At 40.2% G+C, this 14,230-nt stretch overlaps 3 protein-coding genes across 5 annotated transcripts; 2 read left to right on the forward strand and 1 right to left on the reverse strand.

The window, feature by feature from the left end:
- Positions 1-563: 563 nt before the first annotated feature.
- Positions 564-2,548, reverse strand: LOC118735457 (ubiquitin thioesterase otubain-like). Its single transcript, XM_036465215.1, has 3 exons — positions 2,374-2,548; positions 1,955-2,254; positions 564-1,891 (listed from the first exon to the last, which is right to left on the reverse strand). The coding sequence occupies exons 1-3, from the start codon at positions 2,449-2,451 to the stop codon at positions 1,484-1,486; spliced, it is 786 nt and encodes a 261-aa protein (XP_036321108.1). The 5' UTR covers positions 2,452-2,548; the 3' UTR covers positions 564-1,483.
- A 4,510-nt stretch (positions 2,549-7,058) lies between these two features.
- LOC118735460 (REPTOR-binding partner) lies at positions 7,059-8,908 on the forward strand. Of its 2 annotated transcripts, none has more exons than XM_036465219.1 (4): positions 7,059-7,219; positions 8,115-8,196; positions 8,262-8,387; positions 8,450-8,908. In XM_036465219.1, the coding sequence occupies exons 1-4, from the start codon at positions 7,175-7,177 to the stop codon at positions 8,476-8,478; spliced, it is 282 nt and encodes a 93-aa protein (XP_036321112.1). In that variant the 5' UTR covers positions 7,059-7,174; the 3' UTR covers positions 8,479-8,908. The 2 variants fall into 2 exon arrangements, with proteins under 2 accessions (XP_036321112.1, XP_036321111.1); XM_036465218.1 differs by having other exon boundaries at positions 7,060-7,219; positions 8,262-8,383.
- Positions 8,909-9,009: 101 nt separating this feature from the next.
- LOC118735459 lies at positions 9,010-13,968 on the forward strand. 2 transcript variants are annotated; one of them, XM_036465216.1, is made up of 2 exons: positions 9,010-9,601; positions 10,677-13,968. In XM_036465216.1, exon 2 carries the CDS (start codon positions 11,691-11,693, stop codon positions 12,795-12,797), a length of 1,107 nt encoding a protein of 368 aa, XP_036321109.1. In that variant the 5' UTR covers positions 9,010-9,601; positions 10,677-11,690; the 3' UTR covers positions 12,798-13,968. The 2 variants fall into 2 exon arrangements, with proteins under 2 accessions (XP_036321109.1, XP_036321110.1); XM_036465217.1 differs by having other exon boundaries at positions 10,677-12,503.
- Positions 13,969-14,230: the final 262 nt, after the last annotated feature.

Here is a 14,230-nt window from a genome sequence, read left to right on the forward strand (position 1 = left end):
AAAATCAAACTAAATCTACTTTCCGTGTTTATTGAAAAAGAGTATTTTGAAGAAATTCGCTACGGGAAATCTTCGAATTTTATAAAGGTTTAGAATTACTCGGTAAAAGCCAACAAATGTTAGACCTTTCTTCATTAAGATGAATATACATTCCTGCGGGATTTTGATGAAACAACTTAAGTGATTTTTAGACTTCGGATTAAAATTTTTTGTTGAGCTTCTATTAAAAGCACACATTAACTGCACGTAAAGAGAAAACGCCTAATCGAAATACATAAGATGTTTATCAAAATGCTACTAAATTGTATGTTTACTGGGCTCAAGCTTTTGTCGATCACAGGTTGATCGGTTTAACGTTGTTAGATCGATGCCGGCGAACTCAACTAAGGACCAACCCTTGAGAATAATTATTACGTTCCCTCAACTGTTGTAACCTGTAACCCAAGGATTCCCACCCCAGCATTATTCACCAGCATCTGGATTAAATTACCGTACGCAGTATTTCTAACATTATTTAACAAGTTTGCTGCTTACTTTCACTAAGAAGTCCAAAAGAACATAAATTAAAGTCGATTTAAGAACATTTTTGGGTTTATTACAAACGGCAATCGAACTTCAGTTGCGCTGCCAGTGTCTGAAATTGTATTAGAGATAACAATTGAAAGAACTGAGTTGCTTTATTGGCAACTGTTGTTGTTATTGGCAACTGCCTATTTGTGGTTGACGCGAGAATTTTGCAGCTTTTTTAAATTCAAGCCTGGTTTCTTCCTATTTCGAAATTGTATTATCTGTAACTTTACAGCAGTATACTATAGTTGGTGTTCTAAATATACATATATTTTCAGTGGCTTGGTCCATCGGCAACCCAACTGTGGTTGCATTGCTATCCATAACCGACCCATTTGTTTTTTATTCGTTTTTTTTTCGGCATATACAATTTATTTGAGAAGGATCTTTCTATACATTTTCAAAGAATTAAAATTTTAATATAGCTCGTTGATGAATTTCAAATATATCCTCTCTCTCTGTGCTAAAGGCAATGTATACCAATGTTAATTCAATTGATTAAATAGGGCTTGTTCATTATTTATGTACGTGGGTGATAGGATATTAACTCAAAGCAGCCACGCGTAATCTGTGCTCAATATATGCAAGTTTTCGTAAATTAGAAAGTACATACATATCGCTCATTTAGTGTCATAATCCAAAAATTACGTATTTTGAGGTAAGTATGCAAAAATTACCGCTATTTCTTCTATGTTTTATAAAAGTTTCATAGCTGCATCGATTACCACTATCTCTCTACTAGAATAAAATATGTATTCGTTTTTACTACGGGAGTATGTGTAAATTCCAAACTTGAAAGCCGTTTATCTTGTGTGCTGCTTTTTTGAGTTGTGACACTATTGAAGAAAGTGAGCGATATGTTAGTAGGTAGCTAGGCCAAACGCTATGATCCTTTAATGTTTTATGATTTTGCAATTCAATTAGGATAAAGTATATCATAATGACCCGGCCGATAAATTAAGAAAACTTTTGGCGTACTTCCCTCTGGGAAATCGTGCGCTTTTACATGTGTGTCTCCACGATCCATATATTCTACGCGTACACCCACGCCTAAAGCAGTGCATAATGCTATAATATGTATATGGTCCGATTCTTTGTACATTGGCTCAACTTCTTGATGACGAAATTCCTCAATGGTAAAGTTGCCTTCAATGAAATGCTGATAAAAGTCAGCCTCCTCTTGTAGTTTACCAGAGGTTAATAATCTCAAATACACAACCACATAGTCGGAGTAACCTTGCTCATTAAATACTTTATGTAGCTCCTCACCCATTGACTCTGTCGAACCGGCTGCCGGATCTACACGCTTGACAACTTCCATGAACTGTCAAAAAACAAAAGGTGCAACATAAACTTTTAAATAATTATAAAATGTCGGTATCATTACCGTATCATGAAAATCTTCCAGAGTAAAGCTAGGGAAACCTAATTGCACCAGCTTATCTTTTGACTTGTCCGCCAAATCTTTAAATCGTTGATACTCATCTTTATTGGAAATTAAATGCTCTAGGTAAGCGTAAGCGAATGCCCGGAAGAAGCAATTTCCATCAGGCCTAGTACGCCGTAAGAATTTATATTTGCTAGCGAGTTCTTGAATTTTTGAAGTGAACACTGCATCGCCTAGATATTCAGCATTAAGGCAAGTTATTGGCAATTGTTCACTGACCAATGGTATGGAGTCACTTATCTGCAAAAGAAATTGTTAATTAGTTGATTTGTATGTTGGAGGGTACTACGGGTGGCCCATTAGGACTGATACTAGCAAAACATTTTGTTCCTTAATTAAAATGCCTATGGTAAACGTACCTCCTTTTCAATTTCGCGTTGTTGCTGCATTATTAATTCATCACGATTTGTGTTATCATTTTGTTGAACTTTATCCATTTTATCTATGAAATAAGCAAATTTTGTTTTCAAAATCAATAAGAACGCAAGAACAAAAGGCAATGTACGCGACCCCAAACTACTGTGAATTGCTACAAAAAAAGAAGAACGCCAAACGATTCCAAGTCGTTGGTGCTGCCACAATTTACAGATTATTTAAATAAAGTTTTTGTAGGTATCTCGGAAAACATCGATGATTTGCTTCGATGCATCGAAAATTTTCTACTCGATGTATAAATAGTCGACATATCGATGCATCGATGTTTTTTGAAAACTGAATTCTCTAGTACATTGAACCGTCGTTCCAGGTTTTCAATTGTACAAAAAAGAGAAGTGACTGACCAAAAAGTTGAAACGGCTCCAAAAACTTCCGTTGGAAACATACGTAGCTCAGTTGCAGTAATGTATTTAAATTTTGTACAATTTTGTTAATAATACGGCATTACCACGATTCGTAATTCGCACTCTTATTCGTAATTCGCTCTGCCATTCGTCATTCGCCTTGCCAATTACCTTCTGAATTACGTAATTCGCCATACAAAATTTTGAGAGCGAATTACCTCATTTATAAAAAACTCTGACCGAATAACCATGCGAATGACAAACGAATCGGTGCCTTCTCTAATATTTATCGGAAATATATCAAAGTTTTCACCGGCCTGGTCCCAATTGCTGGCACTTTTTCTAGTTATAGAATAATATTAATAAAATATTCTCTATATAAATTAAAATTGTTGATGATAACTTAAATTTTAGCTCCATCTTCGATATTTGCAGTACACAAAAATAATAATAAACAGCGCAGAACAAGAACAAGAACTAGAGCTGCCAAACGAATTACTAATGTGTGGCGTGGAAACAGTGTAATTCACGAATTACTTAGATAGCGAATTACGAAGCGTGGAAACATCGTATAACACATTTTGTTGGGAAACATTATCTGAAAAATCTTTGCAATTCGATGCATCGATGTATGCCCTTCGATGCATCGAAAAATATCGATGTACATTCCGATGCATCGAATTAAAAATTTAAGGTTATCGCAATCAAGCAGTTCATGATTACGATTACAGTAATCGAGAAATTAGTTTTGCTTTGAGCAAATTTGATTTTTATTTACCAAAATGGTTTTAAGTTATGAATTCGCATATTTTTTTGAAATTGATGTAACAATCAACACAGACTCGTGGTCGCAGTTTTTCCAATAAGGATTGACTTTGATTAACTGTCCGCCTTGATGTTGTCACACAAAGGGGAGGGACCTACAATTTTACATCGCCCCGAAAGGCTATTGTATTTTTTGGAGAAGCTGTTTTTCATGACTGAAATACACTCTATGGTTTGCTGTTGCCTGCCGAGGGGCGACCGCTATTAGAAAATAAACGTTTTTGTTTTCTATTTTTTAACTGTTTTACTTCACTGTATTTATTAACTGTATTACTTCAAATTTAAATAAATTTTACATACTTTTCGGTGAAAGTTCCGCTCATTTACTAACTACTAAACCTCTAAAGAAAATTAGAAAATCGCTATCAACATCTTCTTGATTACGATTACATTATTTGTAATCATTCTATTTTTACGATTAATATTAAAGTATTCGTTATCATAATTTTCATGATTACAATTATTGTAATTGTAATCTTAAAATTTTAAAGATTAAAACGCAGTTAGTCAACGACGTAGCGTAAACGTAAATTTACTGTTGATAGAGAGAGAGAGAGCCAGAATTTATGATTACAATTGAAATAATCGTAATCGTATATAATTTAAGGCTTACAATTAAGCAATCGTAACTTTAATGTAATTGTAATCAAAAATTACCCAGCTCTGGTCAGTACTACCAAACCATGCAGCAAACATAGCGGATCATAAATTGAACCAGATTTCTATCAGGATCATATCGTTGTTGTTGCATTTGTGTTCAAATTTTTTATCCGGATCCCGATTATTGCTTAGAAAACACCCAACCGACATTAGGACCTCATTAGTATAAATATTGGGCATCCGCACACTGGATTGCCCAGCCCGCCTAAACCCGGTTTTTTGTGGATAAGAGGGGGAAGAGAGTTCGAGTTTACCTCGCTCCTTTCAGTCCGCGAAAATCGCGGATTGACGGTGGACTGACACGCACACATAGACAACATGTTTTCTATTTCGTTTTATTTGCATGTGCCACATGCGTAGTTCATGTATACAAAACTGAAACCTGTTTTCGGCCGACGGCCCAGTCCAGTGTGCGTTCGAGTGGTGGACTGCTCAGTCCGACTGAGCAGGCTAGTGTGCTCAGGCCCATTAGGATTTTTGTATTACAAACAGTGTTGCCAGAACTTTTGGGCCGACCGGCTAGATTGGCAAAAAAAAGCGGATAAAAACGGCTAAAATGTTTTAGTGAAATTTCACATAGACTCTGGCAAACAACGGCTAAAATGTTTTAGTGAAAATTCACATGCTTTATTTAAATAAATCGCAAGAAACGAAAGACTAGTTAACACGATTAATTTATATCGAGTGTATATTCCTCATCATCAAATGAATCACTATTGTATATATCACCTGAATTCATTAATTTTAAGAGATCGTCATCTACAGTAAAATTACGGCAGCATTTTTCTTCACGTTTTAAAGCGTATCTTATATATAAAATAGCGTTTAACGTTTTAACGCACATTGGATTTCTTTGCTTAGTTTTTATTATATTCATTGAACTAAATATTCGCTCTACTTCTGCAATACTTATAGGCAAAACAAGAAAACTAAAAACTAGGTTGGAAAGGTCAGCAAAAGGGTTTTCTCCTAGGGCATTTCGAAATTGATAAACTTCGGCCCAAAATTTTACAGTTGAGTCTAAATTACTCCAGGTATGTAACGTTAACCGTTGCCATTGCATCTCTATGGATGTTATTTCGTCGGCATTATATTTGTGTTTTTGTTGCTGTAGTTGAACAAATACTTTTGGTTTAATTACTCTTAATGCATTTCCAACCGAAAAAAGTCAATTTTTTTAGTGTGGCAATATTTGTGGGGAGGCGTTGGCGTAATTCCTTTATTAAAGTGATAATAAAATAGCTACCATTTTCTCGAATTATTTTCTCGGCTTCGTGGTCAAAAGCGTTTGTGCTTACTTTTGTTTTTAAATACTCTTCAAAACTGTATAAATATACGTACTCTGATGTTCTGACCGACAACGAAAACACTTTGAAAACGAGTTTTGGGATTGTGGGCTGAAGGCTGTTCACACCGATTTTTAGTGTTTTCGTTGGCATTTCTTACATCCTTTGATTACAGTTTTCCTACACAAAAACCAAACGAAAATACTTCCCCTGCAATTTCTTTTCATTAACAACCTTTTACTTTCATTCTTATTTTACTTTGAGCAGCCAATTAAAAATAAATTCGAAATGGCGTATTAAAGATGATATACTTCGATGAATAATCAAAAAAACTAATGCAGACACCGACAGATTTTACATGGACGAAAACACAAGTTTTAGGTCGAACACCAGCTTTATCACGAAAACACGAAAGAAAGTTTCGCGATGTCGGTCAGAACATGGTATAATAGGAATTTCTTTATTGTCGTCACAGCATTGTCTCATGAACCAAAAATACAAGATCACGTAAGAACGCGACGTTGTATTTGTAACTGGTTTTGAGAAAAAAGTTTGCGAAAGCGGGTTCGTCAGCTGAGCGTTTGTTTACATCACAAGCACCACTATTTTACACTTTTATTCAAGTAAAAAAGAGTTAATTAAACATGACAACACATTTTAAAGCATTTTGTTGCATCATTTTACTTAAATTGTGCGTTTAAAGTGGCTGACAATAATTTTGGCTAATTTTGGTTTTCGTTGTTTTCTTTGCTTTGTTTACTTTTCGCTCGTTTTCCAGTGAAACAAGATGGCGTAGAACCCGCTAAAAAAATCGACTTTTTTCATTCTCTTGTTCTTACGTGATCTTGTGTCTTTCGTTCATGGCATTGTCTAATGTAAAGGCGCCGTATACTCATTTACACACGGCGATTTTTGTTGCCGCAACTCGTCGTTTGTTGGAGAGAGCGCGACGAGGAAAGGAGAGGGGCACCGAGTTGCTCGTGCTCGGGCAACACGCTTTGTGCTCTCGTTCGTCTGTGTAAATTGAGTTAGCGGTTCACAGCTGACAACAACAATTGCATACACAAAAATCGACGTGTAAATGATGAGCGTTTATACACGGAAACTTTTGTCGACGCGATTTTTCACATTCCCTTTTGGTGTTGCTCGTTTCATTTACACACGGCGATTTTTGTTGCCGCAACTCGTCGTTTGTTGGAGAGAGCGCGACGAGGAAAGGAGAGAGGCACCGAGTTGCTCGTGCTCGGGCAACACGCTTTGTGCTCTCGTTCGTCGGTGTAAATTGAACCGCTGTTCACAGCTGACAACAACAATTGCATACACACAAATAGCCGTGTGTAAATGAAACGAGCAACACCAAAAGGGAATGTGAAAAATCGAGGGGACAAAGTTTTCGTGTATAGACGCAGTCTAAGAAAATAAGCCATTGTGATTACAAGCGACATCTGGCGGCATTTTAACTGAAATTACCACTGCAAAGGAAGTTGGTAACCATATCATAAATAGACAACAAAAAAGCAAAAAAATCGCAACTGTTGATAAACACAGTGGAGTTAAAAAATTAAATATTTTTATTGAGTTGAGGGGAAATAGTATTTAAGATTCAAAAAATGGATTGTGAAGATATGCAGATGATTGAGGAGCCAAATCTCTCGGTGAGTATGTCTATATTGGTCTATATGTCCAGGACATCAAATGACTTTACTGCGTAGTTACTGAATGTTTGTAATAGCTAATACCCCCCTATTATGAATTCATACGATGCACGATAAACGTTTGCGTTCTGCTATTCTCTTACGAATCGATGTTGTATGAAATCCGAAAGTTAGCGTTGCTGATTTGTGCTGGTTTCCAAGGAAAAGTGAACAAAAACCACAGCTATTAACAACAATTCACCTGTCGGGCATATGAAAACTATAATACAAGAACTGATTTCATACGATACGCTTGCAAGCGTTTATCGTCTATCGTATGAAAATTCATAATAGGGACAATCTCGCCTTAACAAAGAATCTACATTTTTTAAACATGTCGTCATCATTGTAAGTACTCTATTTGAAAATTTTAGTTTTTCAAGAAAATCGAAGCTTGAATTTGGCACTGGAAACGCTGTTTAATTTGATTTGAAGGCGAAATTGAGGGAGGTTTTTTTTTAGCTAAATACATACATATATTACTTTACCAAATCAATAGCTAATAGTTGTTAAGCTATTTATTGTTAAGCAGGTTCATTTGAAAGCTAAAAAATATTAAAAGAGATTCCGAATAGGGTCAAATAAGGCCTTTTGCAATGATCCTGAAGATATACGTGTGTACTAGATTTATCAGGTTTATTTGAATGCCAGCATATACTTAGTATACTTATGTATACTAAGGAGGGCGTAAACTTGCTGTACTTTACTTCGAAGGATTCGTGCCTTATTTATTATACCTTTCTTGACCCTAAATAAGGGTATGTTTGTGAAGTTTATTGAAGGAATCAAAATGATGGCATGTGCCGTCTTTTTTCGTAAATAAATCTATTAAAGAAAAAATGATTTATCTTTCTAGGAACGTAAAGAGACTGGTAAACGCGGACGCAAACCTGGTCGCAAGGCTTCAACAGAAAAAGTCGATATAAGAGCCAAATTAGGTGCGTATGTACATATATATAAATAATGTATCTGTATAAACCAAATGCTTATTAATTTTTGACAGAACGTAGTCGCCAAAGTGCGCGGGAATGTCGTGCCCGCAAAAAATTGCGATACCAGTATTTGGAAGAGTTGGTGGCAGACCGAGAGAAAGCTGTAATAGCTTTGCGTGAAGAACTGGAGCGAGTAGGTCAATATACACAATTATTTATATACTTTAGTTGCTAAATTTATTCAACCGCTTTTTTATAGTACAAAAAGTGGAGCTCCGAACTAAGTGAAGGCAACATACCTGATGGTTTTCAACAGTTACTTGAAGAGGCGGGTGTGCTAAAACAGGAACAAGTTATGTAAAACTAAATACCTCGGTAGTTTGTAAGGGTTTTAACAGCTTTTGTTTTGGTTTTTATAACAATGTAAATTCTAATTGTGGGCTGCAAACAAAATTAGGGAGTTACAAGGTGTTGTATATTGTCGTATTATTGTATGTTGTAAACTTTAATTGGATTTTACACCGTTAAAAAATAGTTTATTGTGGTTTCGACATACGACAATACGGCATTTAAAACACCTTGTGAACCACATAAATATCAGAATAGTAATTATACAAGCTCTTATATGGATACATAATTATGAATTGTTTAAGTCTTCGTTTTCACGAAGTCACCATTGTTTATATAAAGTTAATAAAAGCACAGATTGATACACCGACGAATTAGACAATTAGTACTTTAAACAAAATAATAGCTAATCCGCGAGAATACTAGGATGAGTCGCGCAAAAAGGTTTAAAATAAACTTTCCGGAAGGACTTCGATAACTTCCATTGAAAATGTGTATTGGAATTTAGTGAATTCTTTTTCTGATTTATATTATTTCCCTCGAATAGTATATTCAGTTATGACAATTTTTCCCCTTTACTTGTTATTAACAACAGACCTCTGGGTTTAAAAGAACTCTGTCACTCTAATTTAGGTCGACCATGTTGTAGCAACCGCATACCAATTTCTCAAACCGTTTCGGAGAATGCTACTGGTCCTTGGTTAGATATACATACATATATCTATGTTGTGGTTACCTAGAAGTGACTATGGCGGCGTATACCATAACAAAGTCAAATATAACTGAATTGGCGGCATATCCATTTAGATGCCCAATAATCTCGACGCATTAGAGGTCAATATACACCGACGTTTTCCATTCTACTTTCAGCCAAACACTCCTTCTCAGAGATATGCATCAATGGGTAGTGATTCCTAACCTTATTCCAGGGAAACGTTGCTTCATCCCAGCGGTTCGCTAAATCGTCCAAATCGTTGTGAATTCGACAAACTTAACCACATACCCTTGCTTAAAACACTTTGTTGAGGATAATGGGACTTCATCATTCTCGTGTCATCAAAAGGTATGCTCGAAACTAAATGTCATTCCCGTAGTTTTGTTCCTAAGAACGCTTAAGGGCCCAAACCGAAATGAGCACAAAAACTTCGGGAGTGTTTTGACAAGAACGAAAGTGAGAACAAACTTATCGAGAACGTTCTCAACGGGAAATATATAAAAACAAAATCCTGAGGAGCGTTCCCAAAGCGAACCAAATTTCAACAAAACTTTCGATAATATTTTTAAGAGAATAAAATGTGAAGAAGTCTCCGAACGTTCTGTCAAAGAATAAAAGGGAAACAAAAGTCTAAGGAACTTTCTCGCGAAGAAAAATTTAGGAACTAAAGCCTCGGGAACGTCCTGGCAGAGAACGAAACGGGAACAAATTTACTCTGAACTGTTCGCGAAGAATGGAAATGTTTGAATATTGACATCAATAAAAAGGAACTGGAAGATAATTATGTTAATTAAGTCAACGAAAGACTTAAGACACGAACTTTTCTTGCACAGGAAATTAAAAATTCTTCCATAAATGGACAGTTCACCCTAATGATAAACGATCTGAAATGATCCAACTTTCTCTGGGTTAGAATTAACAAGCATGGTTCTTACTGAAACGATTTTTCATTCCAACACGCAGACCCCACTCTTAACGTTAAGTCCACAAAACTTTTGTTCTTTCTTTAGCAAAACGTTCATTTGAACACGTTCTCGATACTTTCGTTCTTATTGCGTTCTCAATGGAAACGATCCCGAAAATTTCGTTTTCATTCTGTTCTTATTAAGAACTTTCATGAGAATTTTGTTCCTTTTGTTTTTGAGAACCCTCCCGAGAGTTTTGTTCGCATTTTGTTTTTTACGGAAACGTTGCCGAACCTTTTGTTCATATTTTGTTCCAGTCGCTTATTCAGATCCGTATCTATTACGATAAATTCTCACGGAAAAGATAATGTGCAAAAACCCCTACTGAAAAGGAAAAAATAAATTGTAAACCGAAAATTCAATACAAAAACTTGAATTGTTTTAACCATAACCGAACATTTGTTTGTGTATATATTCATATGTCGGTGCTGTCAATTATAATTTCCACACTTAATTAGGAAACAAATAGGATCTCAACCTCAACACTTGAGGAGTGAGGGCAGGCTGACGTCAACATATTGCGACAACCAGCTATGGGAAGACACGCGCGGAGGGCTGGAGGGCAGAACGACCTCGCCCTATCGCGACCATCATCGACGCGAAGACCCACGAAGAAAGCCAGAGGGTAGATTGAACTCCTCCCTTGGCGCAGCGCAGCTATACGGAAATGATCGCAGGAGGCTTGAGGACCATATGACCTCGCCTTCGCACTCCCATCATCACTCCGAACCGCAGTCACGGTCTGCGTATGCAAGGAGACTCAACCGCAAGCATCCGGATGCCGACTCCGACAGCAGCTCAGATGGGCATTGGACCATCGCAACACACCGCAAGCAACACAAACAGGCGGGTGGTAACAACAGGCTTGAGGGCAGGACAACCTCGCCATCATATGCACGCGAGCATGGAACCTCATGGGGTAGGCTCGAGGGCATTGGAACCTCGCCTACACGAAATCAGCAACAACTGAACGCCAAACGTCATATTGACAGCAGAGGATCCACGCCGCCCCGTGTCCACCACCTTTCGAACACCAGGGATATAAACAGTCGATCCCCCTCCCCACCTCGCCACACGCAACACAACCCTAACGAGGAGAATAGGCTTGAGGGCCGCAAGACCTCGCCTCAGCGCATGCACCAGCACACGAAGGGTGAGGGCAGGCCTAGGGGCCGAATGACCTCTCCACATCACACGCATCACCGCACGGACGAAAGAGACGGGCGCGAGGGCCGTAAGACCTCGCCCTCTCGCACTAAACAACGCACAGATGATGGAGGCTGACGTCGCCCAACGCTCACACCGGTATACAAGCGAGCAGCGCAGACCAACAAGGGGAGAAAAGAGCACCCAGACGTCGGCGCGGCCCAGCAACCCCCGATCCAAGGAAACCAGGGGCACGAGACGACCCCAGTAGAAGGGGTCTCAGCGGCGCTGGAGTAGCACGCTACCTTCGATACCTGGCAAGAGGCATGAGTCCTGACTCTGCGCGGAGCCGAGCCGTGAGACCGGTACAGCAAGAAGCCCCAGCTGCAAAAACCACCGGCAACCAACGTGTGCCAACAGCAACAAAAAGGCAACCTGCAAAGCGTTGTAGAGGTCACCCGCCGGGGTCGCCTCTGAGAAACAGCGATCGGAAGAGGGGCCATAGACAAGACGAGCACGGAGTCGCTAACCAGAACCAGCAATCGAGCTACGCAGATGCAATGAGAGCAACAAGAATAGCGGTGCTACCCCAAGAGTACCCCGCCATGTCTCTCACTCCAGAGCAACTCACATCACTGCAAGACATCATTATGCATGAGGTTCTGAGGGGGTGGACCCGCCCACTTATTTTTACGGGCGTCTACTTCAGACCGGGTCTGCTATTGGTGGACTGCAGAGACGAGGCAACTGCCGAATGGCTGAGACAGACAGTACCGTCGCTCAATGGGTGGGAAGGGCCGGCGCTTTACACCAGGAGCGGAGATGACATACCACCAACCCATAATGTCACCATCTTCCTCCCATGGAGCATAGACAGGGGCCAGGACTATGCACTGGGTCTCCTGAGAGCTCAGAACGAGAGCCTCAACACATCACTCTGGAGAGTCATGGAGGCAAAAGTTGAGGACGGCTACCTACGGCTGAATGTGGCTGTCGATGAAGACTCCTTCTGTAGCATGAGACGGCAGAGTTTTAGGCTCAATTACAGGTACGGGAACGTCCTCGTCAAGCCATGGAATCAGAGAATTCCTGGGGACGCTGCCCACACGACGCCAACAGGTGCGGCATCAACAGGCACGGCAATGGCCGTCGATGAGCAGTGCGTAGAAGGGCCTTCGACCTCCGCAGCTGCCTCATCGATAGCAATTGATAGAGACAAAATTGTCGACGAGCACCGCGTGGAAGGGCCTTTGACCTCCGCGGCTGCCACCGCGACGACGGAGACAACAGGACGGGCAGCTCAACAAAATGTGCCGTCGACCAGGGAGCTGGAGGAGCTGGCAGAAGGCTTGAACCTTCAAAGCCCTGGCAGAGAACTGGAGGACCTAACGCTCTCAGAGATAGACGAGCCGATGGTCCAGAGTAAAAAATGAGAACAACACCACGCCTTAGGATTGCCCAGATTAACCTCCATCACGCGGTAGCTGCATCTGCAGTCATCACAAGGAAGTTCACTTCGGAGAATCTGGGCATAGTCTTAGTCCAAGAGCCGTGGGTGTATAAAGGTCAGGTGAAGGGCCTGACGGAGAAGTCTATCAAGGTAATCTGGGATTTATCATGTGATAACCCAAGAGCCTGTGTTATGTTAAAGAAGGAGACTAATTACTTCTGCATTTCAGAGTTTTTAACGAGAGATCTGGTGGCAATCCAACTAACGGTGAATCTCCACGGACAGGCAAGAGAAGTAGTTTTTGCTTCGGCTTACTTCGCAGGGGATGCCGCCATACCACCGGAGGAAGTCAGAGGACTAGTAGAGTACAGCGAGAAACTGCGCCTTCCATTGGTTATTGGATGTGATGCCAACGCACATAATGTACAGTGGGGCGGCACTGACACCAATAAAAGGGGTGAGCTTCTACTAGACTTTATATTAAGTAAGGACCTTAGTATTTGCAATGTAGGTTATAAGCCCACTTTTGTAACTAGGGTAAGAGAGGAAGTTCTGGGCGTTACTCTTGGGAACACCTGGGCGGATAATTTGATCTCGGACTGGAGGGTCTCCTCGGAGCCCTCAATGTCGGATCATAGGATTATACAGTTTTCCCTAGAGATCTCCATGAATAGAGCCACGCCCAGTAGGAATCCTAGGAGTACCGACTGGAACAGCTATCACAGACTATTACAGGCAAACCTAACCACCACAAACGTAGAGAACAGGGCTAAGCGATGGGTGGAATTGGAGGCGAAGGTCGGCAGCCTAAATGAGGCAATAACGGATGCCTATACATCAAGCTGCCGGCTGACTTCACCAAAAGGACAGAATAGAAACCCATGGTGGAACTCCAACCTCTCAGGTCACCGGAAAGAGGTCAGAAAACTCTTTAACCGTGCGAAACGTACTGGGAATTGGGATGACTATTTGTCAGCCCTAACCACCTATAACAAAGCGATTCGCGAAGCCAAGAGAAACAGTTTTAGATTGTTCTGTGAAGGCATCACCTCCACCCCGGAGGCTGCCAGATTGCACAGAGCACTAGCTAGAGGTACAGGTGAAAACCATATGGCGATAAAACTACCAGACGGCAGCTACACCAAAAGTGAGGAAGAGAGGGCCTTGGCCCTCCTGACAACACACTTCCCAGGAGCATTGACTCCGGTAGCAGAGGATAGTGATGAATACCATAAGCCGGCCTCGGAGGACTGGAAGACGGCAAAATGCCTGTTCACCTGGTCGACCGTACGATGGGCCATCGATTCGTTTGAGCCCTATAAGACCCCTGGGGTGGACGGCTTATGGCCGATTTTACTCCAGAAAGAACTGGACCTGCTTACCCCGATTTTAATCAAAATCATGCGGGAAAGCCTG

Source organism: Rhagoletis pomonella, unplaced genomic scaffold (genome assembly GCF_013731165.1).
Source record: "Rhagoletis pomonella isolate Grant_MI unplaced genomic scaffold, Rhpom_1.0 Rhpom_scaffold_00003, whole genome shotgun sequence".
Taxonomy (NCBI): domain Eukaryota; kingdom Metazoa; phylum Arthropoda; class Insecta; order Diptera; family Tephritidae; genus Rhagoletis; species Rhagoletis pomonella.

Bases quoted from the DNA above. Each gene is read 5' to 3' on its own strand.
- LOC118735457 (XM_036465215.1), bottom strand. From the start codon at position 2,451: ATGGATAAAGTTCAACAAAATGATAACACAAATCGTGATGAATTAATA. The intron at 2,255-2,373 runs GTACGTTTACCA...TTTCTTTTGCAG, and splicing joins AACGCGAAATTGAAAAGGAG to ATAAGTGACTCCATACCATT. The intron at 1,892-1,954 runs GTAATGATACCG...GTTTTTTGACAG, and splicing joins TGGAAGATTTTCATGATACG to TTCATGGAAGTTGTCAAGCG.
- LOC118735460 (XM_036465218.1), top strand. From the start codon at position 7,175: ATGGATTGTGAAGATATGCAGATGATTGAGGAGCCAAATCTCTCG. The intron at 7,220-8,114 runs GTGAGTATGTCT...TTATCTTTCTAG, and splicing joins TTGAGGAGCCAAATCTCTCG to GAACGTAAAGAGACTGGTAA. The intron at 8,197-8,261 runs GTGCGTATGTAC...AATTTTTGACAG, and splicing joins CGATATAAGAGCCAAATTAG to AACGTAGTCGCCAAAGTGCG.
- LOC118735459 (XM_036465216.1), top strand. From the start codon at position 11,691: ATGAGTCCTGACTCTGCGCGGAGCCGAGCCGTGAGACCGGTACAGCAA.